General features: G+C 38.6%; 1 protein-coding gene across 2 annotated transcripts in view; it reads left to right on the top strand.

Moving 5' to 3' along the window:
* Prkg2 (protein kinase cGMP-dependent 2) overlaps window positions 1-24,510 on the top strand; it is a 103,768-nt gene that overhangs the window by 65,404 nt on the left and 13,854 nt on the right. For both annotated transcript variants that reach the window (XM_006975369.4, XM_006975370.4), the window contains exons 13-17: window positions 1,051-1,140; window positions 2,324-2,465; window positions 18,522-18,685; window positions 23,106-23,228; window positions 24,431-24,493. In XM_006975369.4, the coding sequence (XP_006975431.1) occupies window positions 1,051-1,140; window positions 2,324-2,465; window positions 18,522-18,685; window positions 23,106-23,228; window positions 24,431-24,493 (582 nt within the window). The remainder of the gene's footprint in view (window positions 1-1,050; window positions 1,141-2,323; window positions 2,466-18,521; window positions 18,686-23,105; window positions 23,229-24,430; window positions 24,494-24,510) is intronic.

The following is a 24,510-nucleotide window of genomic DNA, read 5'->3' as shown; positions in this document are numbered from 1 at the left end:
CCCGTTCCTTCCCCATTCTTCTCTTTCTCTCCTCTTATTCTTCCTTACTTATTTCTATTTTAGGTATATGAGTGTTGGCCTGCATATACATATGTGTACCATGTGCATAGGGGATGGCCATGAAGGCCCAGAAGAGAGCGACAGATATCCTGGAGCTGGCATTATGGATGGCTGTGCGCTGCCATGTGGGTGTTGGGGACCGAACCTAGGTCTTTCGTGAGAGCAGCACATGCTGTAATTGCTGAGCCGCCTCTATATCCCCTGAAACAGGTTCTTCCTGAACTCTAAGCACCAGAAAATGTTTTCATCCAAAGTGGTGAATGTGGCTCACTGCCCGGGCACACTCCTCAAGGTCTGAGGCTCTCTTATGCCTTTGAGTATGGATGGAGGCCTGCTAATCATATTAGCTCTGTCCTTCTCAGGCACTGTTTTTAATGATAAGAGCCACTTTACATACCATCTACTTTCCAGGGTCACCCGAGGGCAGCAGAGCTCTGTAGAGGTGGCCTTTGTTGACACTAGATCATACAGCAAGCCCCTCACCCAGGCTGCTCCCCACCTCTAGGTGTCCTTCCCAAGTCAGTCCCCACCAGCCTCTCTACTTAAAAGTCTGTCCCTGAGTCTATTTCCAATACTAGCTAACCAGTTAAGGGACATACACCATGAATATAATGAACCGTTATGCAAGGCACATATTAAAGTGATACATTCACAGGCCTGTGGCTTTGGAAGGGAAGGACAACCCCTATTTGGTAGTGAGATAATGAGCCACTTTATGATGAAGGTGGCCTTGGTGCTCAGCCTCTCAAGAATGATAACACTTCGACAGTGAAATGGAGATGAAGATGTTCAGTCTGTGCTAAGTAGAGGACAAGGTCAGAGAGTCAAGGCAATAGGAATGATCAAAGAGGGTTTGGTAGCAGCCCTGTGCAGTTGTTGGGTATCTGTGTGGAAATGGAAGTCATTTTTCCAAATGTTGATGAAGTAACTTAATCAACTTAAAGAGGTTGGGAACTACATTTCTCATCATGTGTTCCTCTGTCTCCACAGATTGTATCGTACTTTCAAGGACAACAAATATGTGTACATGCTTCTGGAGGCCTGCTTAGGTGGGGAGCTGTGGAGTATATTAAGGGACAGGTAATGAAAAGAAATCTGTATGCAATAGCTCTTATCGGATCACATCTGGGCTGGGCTATGAGGATGGTTCTAGGGCACAATTATAGGAAGACATTGTCACTACATATATGTGCTTACCTCAAAGACAACCCTGGTAAGTAGTAGCAAACCCACCTTTGAGGCATGGCTCTCCAGGCTTTGGAAACTTGGATAACTTACCTGAGGATAGAGAAAGTGAAGAAAACTGAGTTCTCAGGAATCAAACTGAGTTTTCTATCCAAAGTCATACCTTTGATTATAAAACGTGAGGAATTGCTACCACATTAAAAAAAATCAATGCATAACATTAGATAGCATCCTTATATGAAGTAACTCTAATATAAGATCAGTGGGAGCCCAACAGGGAAGTATTATGGCCAGCTTTATCTCGGGGTTACTGGTTGATGCTATGTACCCAAGAACAGACATGGCCACTTGAACCATATTTAGTCAAATGATAAATTATGTAAATCTTGGCCATGCTTTTCATCAAAATAGTTGCAAATCTCCAGAACATGCAACAGGAGTCTAAAAGTCTTCCTTTCTGTTTTGTATGTTCATATGCGATTACTGGAAAGAAATGCATAAATGTAAGGTTTTTTTTTTTCTTAGTGAAATTGTTGTAGTTTTTATAAAGCATTCCCATCAATTTCTTTATGATCTGTACATAGCCATTGGCATGTAAAATATTTTTTAATGTTCATGATATTAAAAATAAAAAAACCCAGGAGGTTAACAGCTCAGGAGGTTAATGGTTAACGGCTCAGGAGGTTAACAGTTAACGGCTCAGGAGGTTAACGGCTACTATATATGAATCAGGACCTGAGTTTGAATCCCCATAACCATGTAAAGCTGAGCTTGGTGACAACGTGAGATGGTGGGTAATTCCTGGAAGCTTGGTGGCTAGCTAGCGTGATGTACGTAGTAGCAATCAACAAAAACAAGACCTTTTATCAAATAAGGGGTAGGTCAAGCATTGACACCTGATTTCCACAGGTGTACCATGACACATAGACACCCACAGTAACACACAAATCTGCATGTGTGCGTGCGCACACAGACAGACACACAGATACACCATGTAGATTTTATAATGTAATCTAGATGCCCAGGACAACACCAAAGACATATTCAGAGTATCAAGAAGACAACAATGTCATTGCAGAGGCAGCTTCGATGAACCCACCTCCAAATTCTGTGTTGCCTGTGTGACAGAGGCATTTGATTACCTGCATCGACTAGGCATTATCTACAGAGACCTGAAGCCAGAAAACTTAATTCTGGATGCCGATGGCTACCTTAAGTTGGTAAGGCAGGTTTTCTTATTCATATTATCCGGTGGAATATTTCTACAACAAAGTCATGCTAGAGTTACAGTCTCTTTTTAGTTTTGGTACAACTGCTGTTTTTACTCTATGCTTAATACTATGTGCAATGTGATATGTATAGTGTATTTAAATGTTTATTTTTATGTGTATGAATGGATTGCCTGTGTGTGTGTGTGTGTGTGTGTGTGTGTGTGTGTGTGTGTGTGTGCATTGCATTCACACCTTGTGCCTGCAGAGCCAGAAGAGGGTATCAAATACCCTTGAACTGCAGTTACAGTTGTGAGCTCCAATGTAGGTGCCAGGAATTGACCTAGGTCTTCTGCAATATCGGCCAGTGCCCTTAACCTCTCAGTAATTTCTCCAGTAAGTATCTCTACATTCTTTTTTGACCCAATGTTTCAACCATCTCTCTGTGTGTCTCTCTCTGTCTCTGTCTCTTTTTATATGTATATGTAAAACTTTAACTCTTACTGAAGATTCACATCATAAAATGCCTTTAGTATTTGTTAGTATTGTTTAATCTTTTAACTGTGTTTTGTTTGGGGCTGCATACAGGAACTGGCTTATGAAGAAAAAAGAAGTTAGTGTGATTTCTGTCTTTAGGTATGCACATCCTAAATAGGGAGAGGAGGAAACATGTGACCCTTGGGAGCTGTTTTGAAATCTTTTTGTTCATTCTATTAGGCAATGAGCGTTCAGAATCTGTGAGAGTACAGGCTCAATGAGGATCAGCTTTCCTTGCTGTCTATGTGTGGAGTTCCATCAATTCCCAATAGGAATCCATTGCTTATTACACAAGATCATAAAAGGATACCATATAAACTTCTTTCAGCGAGAAACTACTAGAACTTGATGACCAAACTGAGGGAAAATCAGGGCACTTTGGACCTCAGGCTTCCCAAGGTCCATTCCCATAGCTCCTCAAACAAAGACATTGTTACCCCAGGGTTTTGATGTAAGAAAATACCATTATTTACTGACCAGTTATCATATGCAGATGCTATGCTAAAACTTTCCCAGAGAATCATTCAATAGTGTATAAGTTTAATTGCTATGATTGTGAAATTTAGCCCAAGGGATTAAATTTGTTATGTTTAATTTCTAAGAGATCGTTTCCTATGAAGTAAAGTAAGAGTCCTTTCATGTGAAACCTGGCTCGCTTCCAAGAAACATTTTGATCCATTCAAGCTTCATTTTATCCATGAAAGACAGCTTTCAGAACGGGTGAGGTACAAACACAGGGCTTCAATCACTTCTCTTACTCACAATTCCTGTATTGACTATGCCTCCCACAGCTCTTTAGGGAAACTCTCTGGAATATTCTAGAAGAAAGAAAAGTTGTCATGAGTGCTGAAACTGTTTATTAAATTTATCTCTTACTTTTCATAGTTGTTTTTTTTCCCAAAACTTCAGATCATGTATTTAATATTTATAGGAATAGATGGCAATGACTCCTCTATTTGCCATCATTATCTAGCCTTCTCATTTATTTATCAGCCAACAAAATAAACAGTTAGTGATTTTAGTTATTTTAAAAGTCAGCGCTGAATTTTCAATTACCAATTACATTTAAAACTAGATATCGTGAATTACGATTGCTACAAAATGTTCGAAAATACCAGATGAGACATGAAAAAGAGTGTTAGTGTTGTATGAATGCATTCATTAGATGACACAGGAGTTTCTGTGGGCCTGGGAAGAAGGTAGATCAGTGTAGGTGGTGACCAAACCCTGAAAGGATCAAGATGTACAGTTGCCTCACATGGGCAAAGCCCCAGGTTACGTCTTCAGCACCAACATTGAAGCTGCTGACTTGCATGTACCAGCAAGTCTAAATGACCTAGAAGTTTGATTTACTAGTCGTGCCATTGAGGAATGGCAGACCTAACTTTAGATCTGGGCATTGTGGGAAAGCAAGCTGAGAACTCTGTTCAGTGACAGGAACCACACAGGTTAAACAAATGCCAGACTTCTAAAGACAGTACATGCAAACAGATATGCTTTTCTCATCATTAGCTCATGGTAGAGAGATGGAAAAAGTCTCCTCTAAGAATTCTTGGCCACAAGCTGCTCTTAATGGAAAAATCCAAGCAAAGATGTAAATGAAAACGGATCCACACTGGAACTATGCCCATGTTCCTAAGCATCACTGCATATTCTTTTAAAAATAATATGCTGTCAACTCAGGACACAAAGAACTTCTGGAGGTGATGTTCCAGGAAAGACAAGCTCATGTTAAAAATATATTAATAATAAATGTATGAGAAAAAAACCATAGTAACTACCATAGCCATTAGTTGCCAAAAGAATAAAGAGCAGGAGTAGATGCTTAAGTGCCTCGGGACTTTCAAAAAGAGATCTCAGAAGTTTTGAGAAAGATCTAACAAATAAGATGTCTGCTGAGAAAATACGACTACAATAATTAATTAAATATATAATGGAAGTTTTTAATTAATGGTGGAGTCACTTGCGTTGGACCATCCTGATACAGCTAAATTATGTATAAAACATGAAGGCACTAGAGAGCAATACAAATAAATAAATATCTAAGCCTTGATAAAGGGCATCCTCCTAGGTGAGACCCCACATTTAAAAACTGCTGCATAGGTGTTTATTGAGAACATGCCTCAGTATATAAGGAATTAGCATTAAACCTTTAGTTAACATCCTACCCAATGAGCAGTATTGGACATTCTTCCATTAGATGGAGAACAAGAAGAGATTATTTGATTTTAAAATATTAACATTGTAGTAGGTTTCAGTAAGTGAAATAAACCAAGAAAGGGCAACAAAAGGCCCCAAATCAGAAAATCAAATGACTCACCTCTTTTTATTTGAATACAGCATGCATTTTTATTTATTATTATTATTTCTTTTATTTATTTAAATATTATTTAGAGAAGTCTAGAGAACTCATCAAAGAAGTACTTAGAATGGGTGAGTTAGGTATTGTTGGCACAAAATCAATAAACAAGTAAAAATTTTCTTTTTTACATAGTAATGATAATGAAATAAAATAACATAACATCAAAATTATAACATGTTATATTAAAATAGTATCATCATTGTGAATAAATAATAAAGTAAATTGTATAAAAATGTATAATAGCTCTTCATTGAAAGTCATAGACTATTAATACAAATAATTAAATGGTACTGTATACTATGTTCATGATTTATAGAAAGTAATAGTATATAAAGCAGAATTGTCTAAAGATGTCTATATTTTCTGAATTGATTTATAGATTCAATGTCAATGCAATCATAATCTGAGTAGACAGGTTTTAGACATGGAGAATGTTTTTCTACAATCCACATGCAAATATAGAATGATAAGTAGAATTAGTATCTACATTTTCAAAGAAGCGCAACAAACCAAACATCACACTTTTAGGTGTCAAGTCTTCTTACAAAGCTACAGTGGTCGTAGTGATGTGCTATTGGTGTGAGGACAGACATGACCGCGTAGACAAAAGCTCACGGATAGACATGCACCTTAGTGAGAGAATAAGGTACTGATGAAACAACTAAGGAATATCCACATGTGAAAAGAAGAAAACAGCTGGTTCCTACTTTATACTGTATACAGCAAGAAAGAAGTATTGTGCTATTACAGCTGGGAATGGCCACAGAGTTTCTAGAACATGAACAGTATTAATATTAAAATGGAAAGGATTCATTAGACTCCATAAAAGTCAGAAAATACTGATTATTGGAATATACTGCCAAGAAAGCACATAGGCATGACATCAACTGGGAGAAATATTTATGCTTTATTTGCATAACAATGAGCTTGTATCTAGAATATCTAAAGAACTCCCACAACTCATTAATAATAAAAAAGAGCAACTATTTTTTTGAAGAGTCAAAAAACCTTGAACACACATTTCAATTAAAGCAGACATAAGAAGGATCATTCAGCTCTATCCAGTCATCAAGAAAATTCAATATAAAGCCACAAAGAAATGCCATTTCATAGCCACTACAATTAATATGTTGAAAAATAAAAATTACAAATGCTGATGAAGACATACCCACACATTTCTGGTGTTAGAAGAAAATGGTAATCCATTCTGAAGTATGACTGGCCAGTTTCTTACAGGGCAAAACACAAACCTGGTCTAAGGTAACAATAAATCTTGGCATTTACTTAGGATAGTTAAAATCATGTTGTTGAAAATATTATGTATGATTGTTCAAAACACCTTTGTTCCTAATAATTCCCAAAGTAGAATTAGCCCAAATATCCATCTTCAACTGCACATACTTGTATTTGGTCATACACCAGCATGAAATGCTTCTTGGTTATACAAACAGATGGCTGAGTTGCTGTAGGCAACAACCACATTGAATGAAGGAAGCCACACACAAGAGCACCTTCTCCATGATCACACTGATCAGAGATCTAGGATAGATGGCAAAAATCACAATAATGGTTGTCTTAAAGTTTGTGGGGAAAGAAACCCACAGAGATTTCCCTGTATAGTGGTCGTGCCTGTTTCCTGTGGTTTCCTGTGGTGGTGGTGGTGGTGGTGGTGGTGGTGGTGGTGGTGGTAGCTGCAGTTGCAAGAGTTTAATCTTCATCAAATCCAGTGAATTGTACACCAAAGAGCTGTGTGTTTTATTCCCTGTAAATTATTTGTCTGTTAGAATAATGTATTTGGAACACTAAATAGAAAATTTCCACAAGAAGAGAAATCAGAGACTTAAAGAAAATTGACTAATTACAGAGAGTATAACAGAGACATTAAACGTTAAAACTAAAAAAATTAACACGAAGAAATTTGGATAATGCAGTGAAAAAATGTTTGATTAGTGTTCAATACAGAAATAATATAGAGAGTGGGTTAAAAGAAGTATAAACAAACAAACAAACAAACAAACTGGATAAAAGGCTGCTGGTGCCAAGCCTGGTGACAGACTCGGTTTGATCCCCAGGACTCATGTGGTGGAAGGAGATAACTGACTCCTGCAAAGTAGTACCCTCTGACATTCACATGCATACCATGATACACAGGTCCCTAGCTGCACACACATATATGCAAGAGAGAGAGAGAGAGAGAGAGAGAGAGAGAGAGACAGACAGACAGACAGACAGACAGACAGACAGAAACAGACAAACAGACCCAAAGAGAGACAGAGAATAAATAAATGTAATTTTTAAAAAAATTTAAAGAAATAATAGCTGAAAATTTCCCACCCACACACTTGTACACATATATCACATACACAAATAATACAGTATCACACATACGCACACACATACAAACTGAGTATCAGGTAAAGAAACACCAACATATCTACACTAGGATAAATTGTACTTGTTTGATCTCCTATTTTTTTGTAAGTCAATCTAAAATGAATTTAAAATAGTAATTATTGATGACCTCACAGGCTCTGTGAGCTGGATCTTTGGAAGTGGATCAGCTAGGGTATGAGCTGCTGTCATTTTTGCTATGACCAACATCAGACACAAGCAATGGTGGGGGGAATAATTTATTTTGACTCATAGTTAGAGGGAATCATCTAACATGGTGGGGAAGTCCTGGATGTGGGAGCTTGAGGCTTCTGGTCACATTACATCCACAGTTAGGAAGCCAAGAACAGTGACTGTTCTTGATCAGCTCCCTATCTTCTTGATAATGTTCAGCAGTCAGGATGGGTTTTCCCATATCAGTTAACTTAATCAAGACAATGCCTCACAGACATGCTCAGAGGCTAACCCAATCTAAATAATCCCTGACAGGCATGCCCAGAGGCCTGCTCCTAGTTAACTCTATGTCTTATCAGGTTCACAATCAATATTAACCATGACATCATTCAATGTCACTCATGAAACTCTAGTTAGAAGCTGCCTGAGGCAATGGTCCCTTGAAGAGTTGCAGACTGGATAGGGTAGAGGATCCAATCTACCATGGCTTACAAGTTGATTCTGGTTGTCCTTGGAGGCCTTAATTCTCCACATGAACCTCTTCATAAGACTGGTTGAATATCTATACCACAGGACACATGGCTTCCTTCAGAGTGTGTCATCCAGGTAGCTTTGGATAAGCTACTTGCCTTGTAAGACCTACTCTTGGATGCTAGTAGTCAGCACTTTACTGTATTTTTTTGATCACACAGAGCCAGCCCTGGTATTTTGTGGGAGGGGATCCTCTAAATTTCAGGGCAAATAGATCCTTGGATGTTGGCTATTGTAGCAGGAAAATAAGAATTTAAACAAAGTAAACCTTAGAAAAGGAAAAGCAGGTAGATGTAAGTGCAAAGATATAAAGGGAAGATATTTTGGGGAGGAAGGAACATTCAGTTGGTAGCTTACCAGCAACAAAAGAAGCCAGAATGCAGCAGAATATCATGCTAGAAATGATGAGCAAGAAAAACTGACAAACTTTAATTATAAGCCCAGAGAAACCTTCTTCCAAGAAGGGTGCAATAGCATATTTAGACAAAGATGAGAGCTGTTTCCTACATAAAAAGGATATGATTATGGGAGGTGAAAAAATGAACCCCTGTCCCCCACCGAGTGCAAAGCAACAAGGAATGGTGAGCACAGGGCAGTGGTAAATCTGTCAACTCATTAAAAATTGTGGTGTAAATCAGTCATCACTGTAACGCATCACACTAAATTGAGAAAATGCTAACTAACTCAACAGCAGCTTCATATACACTTAAAGTAGGAGTCACTAAAATTAAAATAGGAGGATAAAATGTCATCTTCAAAGAAGGCAGCAAGAAGAAATAGGAAAGCCGGAGGGGGGGGGAGAATATAAACTAAGAAATTAGAGAGAAATCCGAGATATGTAAATGAACTTAACTCTCCAGATTGAAAAAAAAAAGTATTGTCAAATGAAATTGTAAAATTAAAATCAGATATATGATGTTTGCAACAGAACGACTTAAAATATGAGGTGCAGGAAGCTGAAATTAAGTATGAAAAAAGATATGTCTGGGAAATATTGAGTCAGTTCAAAAGCAGGGTTCACCGTGTGACAATCAGAGAAGTATTCCTGAAAATAAGGACATACCATTTGATGAGAGGGTTCACAGGTCATAGAAAAAGCCTGTTTGTTTTTTGTTTTTTCTTAGATTCCTAATAAAATGCTTCAAAAAACAAGCAGCAGACTGGCAGAATTAGGAGGCATGACCAGTTATAGACATTTTAATACACCACTCAGAAATTGATAGAACATTTGGACCATAGATTGCATTAGAAGATGTGCACAACACAGTTAATAAACTTGATCTAATAGGCTTGTGGAATATTGTTCCCAAAAGGTGTAGAAAGCACATGAGCAAAATTTTAGCAGATACTGGGCCATTGAGCAAGCTTCAGCAGAGAAAAATTTAGGGTTTGGGCTATTGGCAGGAAAGCCCTGTAGAACTACTTGAACTGAGGGCTCCTGGGATGGTCAACAGGGATGGGAATGGTGGAGGTACCTGGTTGCAGTATGGCAGGAATCACAAGGTCCTTGTAAAGATGACCTTGGCCTTGTATGTATGTATGTATGTATGTATGTATGGGAAGTTAGACATGTAATGAAGGAAAGTAAGGAAAAAGTTTTCATTAGGAAAATAAGACAGAAATTCTGGGGAGAAAATTTCTAAGTAATAAAAAAGCTTAGGTTTGGGCTGTGTACTTTAGAGGGTCATAAGAGTGTGGCCATTGTGGGTAATTACAGACATTATGTCTGTGGTGGAGAATGAAGACCACATTCTGTTCTTCCTCTTCAGTCGTGGGTGAAATAGGCTTTCATTTTGTTTAGTTTGTTACATTGATTTGTTCTGAGTCAGATTCTACCAGGGTCCAGGATGTCTTCACCAGGAAACACCCTGGGTGCAGATGGAAGAACCAAAGGATCATGAATAGTCTTACACGTCTCTCCCCTGACCATGCTGTAATTTCTTAAATCTTGCTTCACTTTCTAAACCACGGAAAGCTGATGAAGGCAGTAGTGCTAAGAAACCCTTGTCTGGTTCTAATGGATGACTACATCAAACCACTATTGAAATGTATTATGCTATTTAAAGTTTAAGGAAAACTCACTGTGTAGGTGGAAGTTTCTGTCAATAAGCCCCTCCCAAGGAACCACACAGAGGCTTAATATTAACTATAAATGCTCGGCCAATAGCTTAGGCTTGTTTCTAGCTAACTCTTACATTTAAATTAACCCATATTTTTATCTACACCTTGCCATATGGCTTGGTACTTTCTCAGTATGGTGTGCCCTTCTTGCTTCTCATTTATTGCTCACTATTCCTCTGACTCTGTCTTTCTTCCTCCCAACATTCTCTGTCTGCCTCTTCCCTCTAACCTTATCCCATCCAGCTATTGGTTAGTCAGCTTCTTTATTAAATAAATCACAGTAACATATATGCACACAGTATAAAGGAATACTCCATGTTTTTCCCTTTTTGTCTAATTAAAAAGGAAGGTTTTAATTTTAACATAGTAAAAATTATATACAACAAAATAGTTATTGAGAATTACAGCTGCAATATCCAGTCCATTTGTATTTGGCAAATTTAGAGAAAATACTCTACTATTTGTCATATCTTTGTGACTTTAAAGTTTTATACTTAATTTACCTTTTATCATAACTAAGGAAAACTTTAACTATGACTATCTAATCTTTAACTCTGTCAAAAACCCCAGAAGGGCAAAATGTTACCTAACAACAGTGACATCTGGCTAACTGGACAGTCACCCTAGGTTCTTTTGTAACATTGGCATATCCAACTTTAGCCTATAGACCTAGTATATCTGAGACATTTCCGAGAAACAGGGAATTTTGAAGGACTGTCCTACCTTGTTTGCCCAGAGGCCCATATTCCAGATGATTCTCAATTCTGTCAAGTTGACAAAACTAACCACCACAAAGGGTTGATAAAGTTTTAAATATTTTGACTAAAATTAAAGTAAACCCAATGTATCATGATTTGTGTAATCTTCCCTAAAGCTGTGTTTGTAGAGAAACATAAAGCATTGAATACCCATATTATAAAAGGAGAAGGATCAAAAATCAACCATATTTATTCATGACTGAGGGAACACCAAACAGAAACAGAGGCAAAACATTACATTCAAAGTGACTAGAAGATAATAATAATAATAATAATAATAATAATAATAATAATAATAAAAACTATCAGAGTGTAGAAATAATTACAAATGGAAACAGAAAATCCATAGAGAAAATTAATCAATTCAAACATTGATACTTTGAATTGATCAATAAAAGTGATAAATCTCAAGTTTAAATAGTAAGAAAAAAGAAAGGGCTCACCGATTATTAGTATTACAAATGTAGGAGAAGATATTGTTACATGCTTTGTGAATATTAAGGTGCTGATAAAGTAACTCTGTCAATAGCTTAGTTGAAATGGGCAAATTCTCTGAAAGGCATATTCTTTCAAGTATAACATAGGAAGAAATAAAATGTAAATAAGTTCATGTTTGATAAAGGATCAAAAGTGATCTGCCTGACAAAGATAGTCTTAAATTTCAACCAACCAACCAACCAACCAACCAACCAACCAACAAACAAACAAACAAACAAAAACTAGAACCTGGTACTGGAGTTACTGCATCTACAACCCAATACAAGTAACCCAGACAGAGAACTTGTACCCTACACAAAACTAGGTCAACATCAATCACAGACATAAATATCAAATACTAACTCATAAGACTCCTAGAAAATAATGTAGGAGACACCTGGATGACCTTGAGAATGTTGGTGACTTTTAAGGTACATATGGGAGAAATAATTGATAAACTAGACTTCACTGAATTTAAAAGGAATTGATCTGTTAAAGACAAGACAAAGTCCAGAGAAAAACATTTTAGGAGACATATTTGATAAGAGACCATTGTAAAAAAAATGTACAAAATATTTAAAGCAAAATAATAAACAACTTGATTAAAGTTAGGCTAATGACACCTATGGATGGCTTACCATAGAAAATTTCAGATGGGAAGGAGACATATGAGAAATACAAAATCATAGATTGTTGGGGTTTAGACACTAAAACAGCACTCTGCCACCACATGCATGTTAAAGTGGTTAAAGTCTGCAAGATGGACAACACCAAGTGCTCAAGAATTTGAGGTGTTGGGAATCTCATTTGGCACTGGGATAATGCAAGTGGCAAGGCTGTTTTGGAAGACAGTGTGTTAGTTTCTTAGCAAAGTAAGCATACATTGACCAATTGCGCAATTATATTCTTTGTACTTACTGTAAATAGCTGGAAACTATGATCACTTAAAGACCTGGACATAAATGTTTATAGCTTTACCATAATTGCTGAATCTTGGGAGCAACCAAGATGTCATTCAGTGGGTTTATGGGTTTATCACAGAGCTGAACTATGAATAAACTGTGGTCAAGGCAAGTAATGGAAAATTATCCAGCGCTAAAAATAAGTGAGTTCTCAAATCATGAAAGGGCATGCTGGAAACTTTAAATGTTGTTGGTAAACAAAATAAAGCCATTCTAGAAATGCTACATGCTGTATTATTTAAACTGTAAAACATTTTGTTAAAGAAAAAACTCCTGGAGACAGTGAAAACATTAATTATTAAGATGCAGGATGCAGAAGAGGCATCAGCAGAGCTAGTTTTTGGACAGTAAAATTACTCTGTATTGCATCCAACTATAGAAGCATGGAATTGTATATTTTTCCAAGCCTATTATACATCAGTTGAGCCCTAATGTAAAGGAGGGACATTTGAGGATGAGAATGGGTCAATATGGGTTCATCAGTTGCAAAAAATGTCCTGCTTTGCTATAGATGGTAACAGTGAGTGAGGCTGAGCATGAAAGGAACAGGAAGTAGATGAGGAAACTTCACTGAGAAACTTGAAAAGTTTTATACAATGATGTTAAAAGATCTAAATTAATAGAGGATGTGGCTCATTTCCCTGTCTAGGCAGAGGTAGACAACTTAGTCTTCTTTCTGGGTCATTGTGACCAAGTGATATAGCTGTAGGGCATGAAATAATAGCAAAGCTGTTCATCCACTCACAAATCTGCCTTATCAATGTTTTGTGAAGTGGGTCTCTGTACTCGTTCTGGATTGTTGTCAACAAACACAGACAATTAGAGCTGGCAGAGCCATCACATTTGAAGCCTGTGCCCCTGATTCACTATTTCAAAATCCACTTATATCCCAGGGAAATCCATCATGTGAGTAAGAATTAATTAATGGACAGTTAAAACTTTAATATCTTCCTGGATCTATTTTTTGTAGTATCTTGTGTTACATATCCCAGCTCAGACAGACACGTCATGTTTATAAACAGGAAGACTCCTCATCCTCGAGGAAGCAGTACCCTATAAGTTGATCTACCATCGCGATAGGCTTCTAATGACATTTCCACCAGAGCTGTTTCTGATGCTTGCCAAGCTGATGCTAGGAATTTATGTTAGAATACCCATGTACTCAGAATAGCCAAGGCATTTATGAGGCTGAATAAGGAAACCCAGGTAGAAAAAAAATTGTCTCCTCAGTGATGTGAGCTGATTATAGCTCAACTACTCGCCAGCAGAGGAAGGGTGGGTTGGAACTGTAGTGGTTTTATCTACACAGAGAGTAAAAGCATGTTAATTCAATGGTGTTACAATACAGCAGCAAGCATAGGTAGACTTCATTGTTCGGTAAGTTCACCATCATGGGTTTGATTAAAAAAATATCATGTTGCCCAAAATGAGTATAAGATTGATCTAAAGATTAAAAACTAGAAGCTGTGTCATATTTGTGAGAGTGGGTATGTGGTAAGGTTAGAAATGAATGGAAACATTGATTGATAAATGTGTGCGTTAGAGTGTGGGTGGTCACTTGGCCACATGCAAGAACACATAGGATGGAACTTCCATCTCAGTTCTCTTCTAGTAACTGACCTGGGGGGTGGGGCACCGGGGCCTTCTGCTTCTCATGCATTTGTGTCACACTTTGTAGATATTAAGAATTTCCTAATGTGAAATAATCACTGGCCTCAACCATTTTCTACAGATGCAGCATTGCTAGCTAACTTACTAGATGAGAGTTGAACTTGTCCACCATCATTATGCCTACCACATGAGGCTGCTTCTGCTTTAAATACCTTCTATCTCAATTCACGTGTTGCAAGAGACTTACCTTTGAATGCTGGATGGGTTCTTACAGAATGCAAGTATGCATGGTGGCTTTTCTGACCACAGTATGTCTTATTTAAACTGACCTTAACAGTTAACCACCTTTTCCCCTATAACAAGCACAAATTGAACACGCACCATGTTCCAAACACAGTTGACTACAAAATGGATATGTGAGAATGCTTCTCAATGAGCTAGGTTTAGTGATCCAGAAATTGCTACCCAAAGGCATGTGACCATGAGGTGTAAATGGTGGTAAACAACCTGGAAGGAGAGAGAAATAATTTTTGTGACTTAGGGAAGGCTTCAGGGAGACAGTGCTGCGAGATGAGCCCACAAGGATTTTCCTAGTTTGCCTTTGTAGATAATATTCTTCCCTTTATCTTGCCCAGCTCAGTACTCTGAGTTTTCCGTGAAAATCCCCCGCCCTATCTAAAAGGGGCTGTTTCAATAGAGACTCCTCTGCCTCTGCCTCTCCCTCTCCCTCTCCCGTTGCCACTCCAAGAAAAGTTCCATTGCTGTCCACTAGGGAAGGATGTTCATCAATGGTGCGACTTGGCGGAAAGACAGAGAATCCATTTCCCCTCATCTAGCCTGAGGTAAAGAAGGTGTCCTAAAAATGCCACATAAATACTTTTTGGGAGTGTTATGTCTCCATGAGTTACCTGCCTTAATTAGACTGGTCACTTTGTGCCCATTTCTTATGTGAATGAACCATTATCTGAGAAATTTGCTACCCCAGAGAGACACTTCTGAGGGGGAAAAAAAGATCATTGCTGCTGGACACAGATTTAAGAAGCCACGTGGTGATTTTTCTGTTTCTGAATGATGCAATCATGGCTCCAGGTTTGGAAGTATCTCAAATCCTTCTAGTTTATTTCAGCCATTAGAACTATGTTTGAAAACTCTCAGCTCAATGTAAGCCATCCTTAGTAGCAGAAATTTAATGCAGACCATTAAAAATCTGTGAATACCTTTTCTAGAGATTCCCAAAGCCTGGTTTTTCAATCAGAATTTGGAAATAAAGGGAGAGGGTGTCAGCTTTCTTCTCCCTATGATCCCTTGAGGACATGAATCATCATACTCTTTCTTCCAAAGGGCTTTTCGTGGTTTACAAACCCATGTCAGATCTGCATGTCCTTTCTGCTTCCCTTGCCTCCATGTACCATGGCCCAGTCACATTGACCTTGGCAGACCTTGAATTGACCACCAATGTTGGCTTCTTAGGCCTTTGTGCTGTCTCTTCCTCCTGGAAAGACCCTCTTCCTTGGAATAGTTACAGAACTCTCTCTTATTTCATTCAGATTTCTGTTCAAATCTGCTCAAATGCTACCTTATTGAAGTATGTTCTTCTGGTCATTTTATTTCAAGTGCAATTCATCTTGCTCTCTGCACCTAAATCTTCTGTGTGTTTCTCCACAGCATGTCTCATCATGTGACATCATATCATTATAATACATTTCCAGGCTCACTATTTTTCTCTTCTTTTTGATAGAAGCTCCTTGAGAACTAGAGTGTTGTATATGTCCTGGTACTGGCTATAGGATGATGTTCACTGAGTATCAATGAAATAAAATTAAGAGGAGCTTACCTTTCTACCATCTAGAGGAGAAGGAGAAAGGCTCCTTGGTGTAGTCATGGTGCTGAAATGGGGTGGGGGAGCTTGCCTCTTGTAGAAAATGCACAGAACTTGACATAGAAGTATATTAGTAAGAATTTTGGGTTGCTCTGAATGCCAACTTATCCTGGCCAAATGTATTACATCAAAGTTGGCTTGACTCAAGTAGAGAAAGAAAGTGATACAATTTTGTAAAGCTTGGAATGTTAATATAATTATTACCACCTCATTGAGCCAATATGCAGATATTGCAAGAGCATATCAGCAATTCAAATTAAAATATATTATTCTAAAAATTAAAATAGCTCTCCTAAATAACCAATGAACTTCTAGTAATTCTTAAAAGGGAAATTAAGTGGAATTAAAAAACAGTCTAGAAGCTGTTATAAACCAACAAAATGCAATGTTCTTGTATATGCATTTATGCAATTGCAGCTATAAGTGCTGCGTTTTCACCTCTTAAGTTTCAGTCTTTATAAAATTAGCTAGGGCTTTCATTATTGCTTCTTTCTCTGAGGAATATGTAGATGTTCTCATCTCAGCTGGTTACAGAGTTTAATTTTATAATATTCCCAGACATCTCTCGGATTTAATCTTTGTGAGTCATGCTGTGTAGTTGAAGGCAAACAAGAGAAACTCACTTTGAATTAAGTTGTTTGAATTCCCTTTTTCAATAAAGAAATCTTTGCTACTATGTGATAAGTATGAAAAAGTCTCAGAAAGGGGGTGGGTAGTTTCTAAGAGACTTCTTTAAGGAAAAACAAACACTTTAAACATGAACATTTAAACAAACACGGGAGTTAAATGTTTTAGTTTCTAGCCCCCACTTTTTGAAGTGAGGGCTGATTCTGATGTTAACTCTCTCCACTTTTTTTTTTTTTCGTATTTTTGGTTTTTTTGAGACAGGGTTTCTCTGTGTAGTTTTGGTGCCAGTCCCGGATCTCGCTCTGTAGACCAGGCTGGCTTTGAACTCACAGAGATCTGCCTGCCTCTGCCTCCTGAGTCCTAAGATTAAAGACATACACCACCTCCATCTGGCCTCTCCTCACTTTTAAGCATAGATTATTGCCATGTTATTGAAATTATCCACATACAATCAAGCCATTAAAATGGGCATGGTGAGCCCAGAAATTTCTATGCCTGTTACCTGAGGGAAGTAGAAAAAGTTAAAATGAAATCAGTGTGCATTAGAGATGAATGGGTACATGCTCACCTCCGCCCTGTGCAAGGAAGTCAGCTGTTGTTCTGCAGGACTGGGTTTCAGTTAGACACACTGCACCATTCAGTGAGAGGCTGCGGAAGCTCTGGCGTCCTTTCTTGTCCGTTCTGCAGAGTTCGTTGGGTAAAAGTTTAGAGAAGTGAGAGATACATTCCAAAAGGCAGAGGAAGGGAGCACTGACTCCCCATTAAGGAAGAGTTCCTAATCCCTAGTCAGGGACAACCTCGGGTGTCACCTCCCGATGGCACCCACACCCTCCCAGCCCTATCTCACTAATCTTCTGGATGTTAGCTCTTTTTTTTCTTTTCACTCTGAGGTTATACTTTTTTCCCTGTTGTGTATCATAGAATGCTGTGTTAACTGTGCATGCATAGTTCTCCCAGCACTCAGCTTCTCATAGTGAACTCAATATGACAATCGTAGAACAAAATCTCAGTTGGAGTGGGTGCTGACCCTACATTTTCAGAATAAGTCAGTTAATGCTGGTACTATCTACCACCCACCTTGCTAGTGGGGACCAGAAGTGTTTGGAGCTCAGAGAAAATTCAGGAAAGATGCTGCTCACTTTGCTTTGGGCTGCTAAATAGACAAAAGGTACACATTGTGAAGTTTATCTTTGGGACTAGGCAGAGGTTTTTAGCCTCCCTTCTTAATAGACTCTTTCCCAAACTCTCAGCTTTGCTATTATTTTAATCCCTGGTGGAGTTTTAAAGACACATGTTTCTATCATTCCCTGCTTCTCTATTTAAGCCATTAGATAAGCCAGCAAGTTAAAATATACTTTAGACTTGTTTGCTGGGAGCATAAGAATGAATTTGAATTGTCTTCAAGGATAATGAGGTATATGTGATGAAACCTTCTCTGAACAACTTGATTGACATATGACTTAGAAAGAAACATCTGAGATGGTGTGTGTGTGTGTGTGTGTGTGTGTGTGTGTGTGTGTGTGTGTGTTTTGAAGGAAAGTTTGGGTTATATGAAAACTCATAGAATTAAGAGAAAACTTAAAAGCAGCATGCATACGTTCTATAACATCTTAAGTTTTATTTGACATTCTGTCCCAGGTTGACTTTGGATTCGCCAAGAAGATCGGCTCTGGGCAGAAAACATGGACATTCTGTGGAACTCCAGAGTATGTGGCCCCTGAGGTCATTCTCAACAAAGGACATGACTTCAGTGTGGACTTCTGGTCGCTGGGAATTCTAGTATATGAGCTCCTAACGGGCAAGTAAGTGTGAATCTGCAGTTAGTGCAGTCTTGTCCAGCCTTGTCTTCAGAGCAGCCCAAAATAATTCACTAATGATAAAAATATAAATTTAACAACCTGGAAATATTTATTTAAAGATTTCACATTCTTCTCTGTACATTGCTTCAAATACAGGGCTTGGATAGGAAGTGTAAAATATAGATAAAAGATTCAGAAAGTTAAAGCAAAAGAGTATAAAATTGTTATAGTTTACCTAAAATGGCAAGTTTCATTGTTACAGATAACATATTCAGCATGTGAAAGTTTTATAATCCAGAACAATGAAAGCTTTGTATTTAGTGGAATTTCTTTCTTTTTAAATAAATGATGAAAACACTTTTCCTAGTTCAGTAAAATTTACTGATCAATCACACTGAATTTAACCAGATACTTCCATCTCCGCAGATGTCATTAACCAGAAATGCTAAGAGAAAACCACAATGCTGAATTTAAATTTTAAATGCCCTGCCAACTCTTTTCCAAGGTGCTAATGAACGGAGTCAAGACGCAGCATGGGATTCAGCACTTAAGAGTCATTCCCAAAGAGATAAAAAGATGAGGTTAATGAATCCACTGTGGTTTTAAATATTCAACACAGTACAGTGTGTGTGTTCACCCACAAATGCATACAGGCACACACATGTGCAAAGAAAACACAGCATACTCCACATTTTAAACTTCTTCACTGTTGGCAAAGCGTATATACATATGATCTAGCTTAGTTTTCATACACTTGTATGGACTAGATGAGGTAGGAGTTTTTATTATTATTTTATGATTCACATTTTTTGGATTATTTTATGGTTTAAATCATACAGGTTAGACAACTAGGCCACAGAGCTTTCTTCCTGAGATCAGTAATTTGATCACAGACCTTCTGGCCCTCTCTGTGAGGTACTTTCCATGACACATGTATGCTTTATGACCCTTTATAGCCAATTGTGCTCAATGTTAGTTTCAGAGACATTTGCACTTGGAATTTTCTAAGCAATACTGAAATGGGTCCCTTAGTGGGGGGTGTAAATATCAACATACACATGACAAAACATATTTCATAGAATCTTCTCGAACTTTCTTCTTCCAACAGTAAGGACTTAAACAGGGCTTTACACACTCTAACAAAGTACTCTACCACTAAGCTATGATCTTTTTAAATGTCTTAAATACTTCAATTTAAGTATTTAACTCGGTGTTAAATGACCCACGCCATGGTTTACATCTTTGTCCACATACACTGCATACACTGGAGAAATGCAAATCTGTATTTTATCTGAATCAGTATTAATTATCTACAACCATGTTCAAATATTTATCATTTAAGATGTGGAAGGAAAAAGGCCTGGTAATCGGTGAGAAAGACAAGTTTGTTGAAGTGTGGCTAACCCTGGGTTCTTTCCAACATTTTTTTTTCCTTGTCTTAGAAATTTCTAGGGAAGAGGGGATGACATAGTGGTGCTGGAAGCTACTGGAAAATTCATGCGCCAGTCCTTGTCAGCTGGAACATGTGTCATGTAGAAGAGCAAAATAAAATGGGGAAGTAAAGGAGGGAGAGAAAGTACAACAGCCTGGAATTGCTAAGGTGGCCTTGAACGGTCATAAAAGCATTAGAAAGATATTTTGCCAAACATTTTCAGGGTAGGGCAGAAGAAGTGCCTTTTTAACTGTGCAGCCTAGTGTTTAAGGGTATAAGGGGAGATGGAAAAAAAACAACCAAAGAAAGAAAGAAACAAAGTTGTAAATATGTGCACGTGCGTGCGTGCGTGAGTGCGTGCGTGCGTGCGTGCGTGCGTGCGTGCGTGTGTGCGTGTGCGTGTGCGTGTGCGTGTGCGTGTGCGTGTGCGTGTGTGTGTGTGTGTGTACTGAAGATGTCGTCATACCGATGGTTTTGCTTCCTACTTCATTTTCTTCACACATGAGGCATTGGGTAGTGAAAAGTTGATACATTGTCTTTGCTTCAAGGCTTTATTTTCCTTTTACCTTTTTTTTTTTTTTTTTTTTGTACCAAGAGTGAATGCTGTCGCTTTCCAAAGGGCACAAGCATGGTCCAGATACAACAGAGCAGTTAGATCATCTTAATTTTCAAAATTTAAATGGCATATTAGACCAGACAAGAAAGTGTTTTAGAAATCAAAGCGATATGTGGATTAAAATGTTACCCAACTTTGGTGGCTACATCTCAACCAGGTTTTACCCAGCATTCCTTGAAATACTCTCCTTGGTGGCTCCAGGGCCTCCTTCTCCTTCCTTAACCTACACAGAAAGCTCCTGCACTGTCTCCATTCTAGATTCTTCTCATTTTCCTGATAGATTAACACTGGACCAGTCAGTCCCTGGCCTCTTTTCCACCTAACACTCATAGGGTAATATCCTCGAGTCCTGTGGCCATAAACCTTAGGAGATGACCCAAGTCATAATTCCTTAGCGTCCTTCCTCAGTGCTACGCTCATAAATCCAACTGCCTGCCCAGCAGTTCCATATGGTTCTGGAACACAATCCTGATTATCTTCCCTGTAACTAGCTGCACTGCTGCTGAGTCACTTGGCTTTCCATTGCTGTGGTGAAATACCAGAGATCATTTATGAGGAAGGAGAGATTTCTTCTAGTTCCTAGTTTCATTCTATGGCTCATTGACCCTGTGATCCATTATGACAGGAACATGTGGCAAAGGAGTTCTATTCACTGTGTGGTGTCCAGAACACATAGAGAAGGAGATGAGTACCCCAATATCCCAGCCAAGGTCATCTCCCCAGTGGCCCAACTTTCTCAAAGTCATCACTTCCCCATTGTGAGACAAGTTGGGGATCAGGGCAATAGCCCAGGTCCAAATGACAGCACTCACCTCTATCCTAGTTTGTTGCTCTTAATGACAATAATTTCATTCTGTACTCTGGTACTCTGGCCAAACATCGCTCTTGAATCCCTTTTCTGTAGCTGGAGTTTTCTCCAGTCCTACCTGGTCCACAGTCAGGACAAATCTCTCTCACCCGCCAGTCCCACAGCCACTCAGACCCAACCGAGTAAACACATAGAGACTTATATTGTTTAAACTGTTTGGCCTAATGGCTCAGGCTTCTAGCTATCCAGTGCTTACATCTTAAATTAATCCATTTCAATAAATCTATAGCTTGCCACGTGGCTCGTGGCTTACCGGCATCTTTACATACTGCTTGTCATGGTGGCAGCTGGCAGTGTCTCCCTCCACCTTCCTGTTCTCTCAATTCTCCTCTCTGTTAGTCCCACCTATACTTCCTGCCTAGCCACAGGCCAATCAGTGTTTGATTTATTGACCAATCAGAGTAATTTGACATACAGACCATCCCACAGCACTTTTTTCTCTTTCACACTATATCCACTACATTAGCAAATCCTATTAGCTTTACCATCAGCCTTAGTTCAGGGTCTATAACAAAATACTGTAAGGTGGCTAGGTTTTTTTTAAATTATTATTATTTAAAGATCATTTATTTCTTGCAATTTGGGAGGCTGGAAGCCTCAGCAAAGAGTTGAGTTCTAGTGAGGACTCTCTTCTAGATGCAGACCTCTGACTTCTTATGGGGTGGAAAAAGATGGACAGATAGCATTCTGTCTCAGAAGGTCACTAAACCTATTCATTGATGGCCCCATCCTCAACCTAATTAGCTTCATTAGCTCCCAGGTATCATCCCTTCAAGATTATAGTTTCAACGTATAAATTTGACAAAGGGACATAAGTAGTACATTTCATGGTGTAGATAGAGCCATGTCTATTTCACCACTTTCCACACTACTTCCCACAGCCAGCCTGCCAGGCTCACCACCCCATTCCTTACTTTATTTCTTGTATTAAAAACAGATGAGTGGAGATGCTAAAAGTTGTACTGCTGACTCAGAATGCATCCCCAGATCCTTACTGTAGCACACTAAATACATCTGATGCTGCTATAATCTCTCACACCCCTCACAGCTTACTCACTTCACCACCTCCACTGCCCACTGCTGCCCACCCCGACACATTCCTTCGCACTTCCTGTCTCAGAACTCAGTGCCCACAAACAAGTGTGTAGCTCATCCACTCCCTCTGTTCAGTCAGACTTCTCTCTTGTTGGCTCAAAGAAGAGGCTTTTCCTACCCACTGTCTTAAAAAAAAAAGAAAAGAAGAAAATCGCACGCATCCACTCTCTCTGTCTCCTCAGCTTTCTTTTTAGTGATTATCACCACTTGACATGTTACCTGTGTGTATTATTTAAGTGATATGAAATTGGTAGAAGGTTTTACCAAACTATATCCAAATCTGTTGTAAGGTAACTAACAGGGGAGGAGGGGGGCAGAGAGAGAGGAAGGAGGAGGAAGAGAAGCAGGAAAAGAGAAGCGAAGTTCTCTCAGACACTCGTTGAAATGTGTCCTATTTTTGCATCTTCTCCAGCCCACCCTTTTCTGGAATAGACCAAATGATGACCTATAATTTGATTCTCAAAGGCATTGAAAAAATGGATTTCCCCAGAAAGATAACAAGGAGACCTGAGGATTTGATTCGGAGGCTTTGCAGGTGAGAATGACCATCAGCAATGCCTTGTATTGTGGGGAGCGTGAAGGCTTTCACCTGCTGTGCGATGTATAAATGCTTATCAGTTAGGTTTCTGTGTTTGCTACTTCAACTTTTTATGTTGCTGTTATAACTTAAGAAAGTTTTTAAATTAAAAAAATATTTTTGAAAATTTTGTGTATGTTGACTGAGTATATATCTGTGTGTAAGTGCATACATGGTGCCTTTGGAGGCTGGAAGATGTCATCAGATCTGGATTTGGAGTTACAGACTGTTGTGAGCTGTCATGTGGGTGCTGGGGATCCAACGCAGGTCCTCTGGAAGAGCAACATGTTTCTTTAACCACTGAGCCATCTCTCTAGCTCCTTAATATTCCTTTTCTCTTCTCTCTTTTTTAAAACCAGATTTCAAGAAAAGATTTATTTATCTCTATTTTATGTGTATGTGTATTTTATTTGCATGCATGTCTGTGCATCATGTGCATGCCTGGTGGCCACAGAGGTCAGAAGAAGGCGTGTGTCTCCTGGGGCTAGAGTTACAGATTGTGAGCTATCATGTGGTGGCTAGGACTTGAACTTGAGTCCTCTGGAAGAACAGTCAGTGAGTGCTCTTACTCACTGAGCTATCTCTCAAGGCCCAGTAGTCTTTTAAAAAGTAATGTTTCTCCAGTCTTCTTTTAAATTATTGCAGCCTTCTACTTACTACCAAAACCATATTTTTTTTTTCAGAAAAATATTGGAAACTTCCAGACTTTTTTGTTTTGTTTTGCTTAAACTGCAATGTGTTGTGGTGCCCCCCCCCCGCTCAACCTTTGAAGACATTTTTGAAGGATTTAAAGTTAGTAAATCATCAAACCTAGGTTGGGTGTTACCAGTAGGAATACCTCCACATTTCTATGACTGCAGCTTAGATGTAAATGAAACTCTAAAGCATTTTGCAGTTTTCTTAGCTGGGTTAGAAAGATACTGTTTTATTCAGCATCTACTCACAGCTTACATAAAGAACTGATAGACATATGGACACTTAGCTGTGGCTCCTCTGTGGGATGGCCATGACTTCCTTCTCTCCCTATACTCAAGTGGCTGACCACACAGTGCAAGCTAATAAAAGTTACTGAGTGAATGGATTTAAAAACAAATGTTACTCTCTTATCAAAAACCACTTATTTTATTATTATTATAAACTTCTTTCATAAATTATTTCAGGCAAAATCCAACAGAAAGGCTGGGGAATCTGAAGAATGGGATCAATGACATTAAGAAACACAGGTACTGATTTTCTTTGT

This window comes from Peromyscus maniculatus, chromosome 10 (genome assembly GCF_049852395.1).
Source record: "Peromyscus maniculatus bairdii isolate BWxNUB_F1_BW_parent chromosome 10, HU_Pman_BW_mat_3.1, whole genome shotgun sequence".
Lineage (NCBI taxonomy): Eukaryota > Metazoa > Chordata > Mammalia > Rodentia > Cricetidae > Peromyscus > Peromyscus maniculatus.
This window is presented reverse-complemented; position numbering and strand designations above follow the sequence as displayed.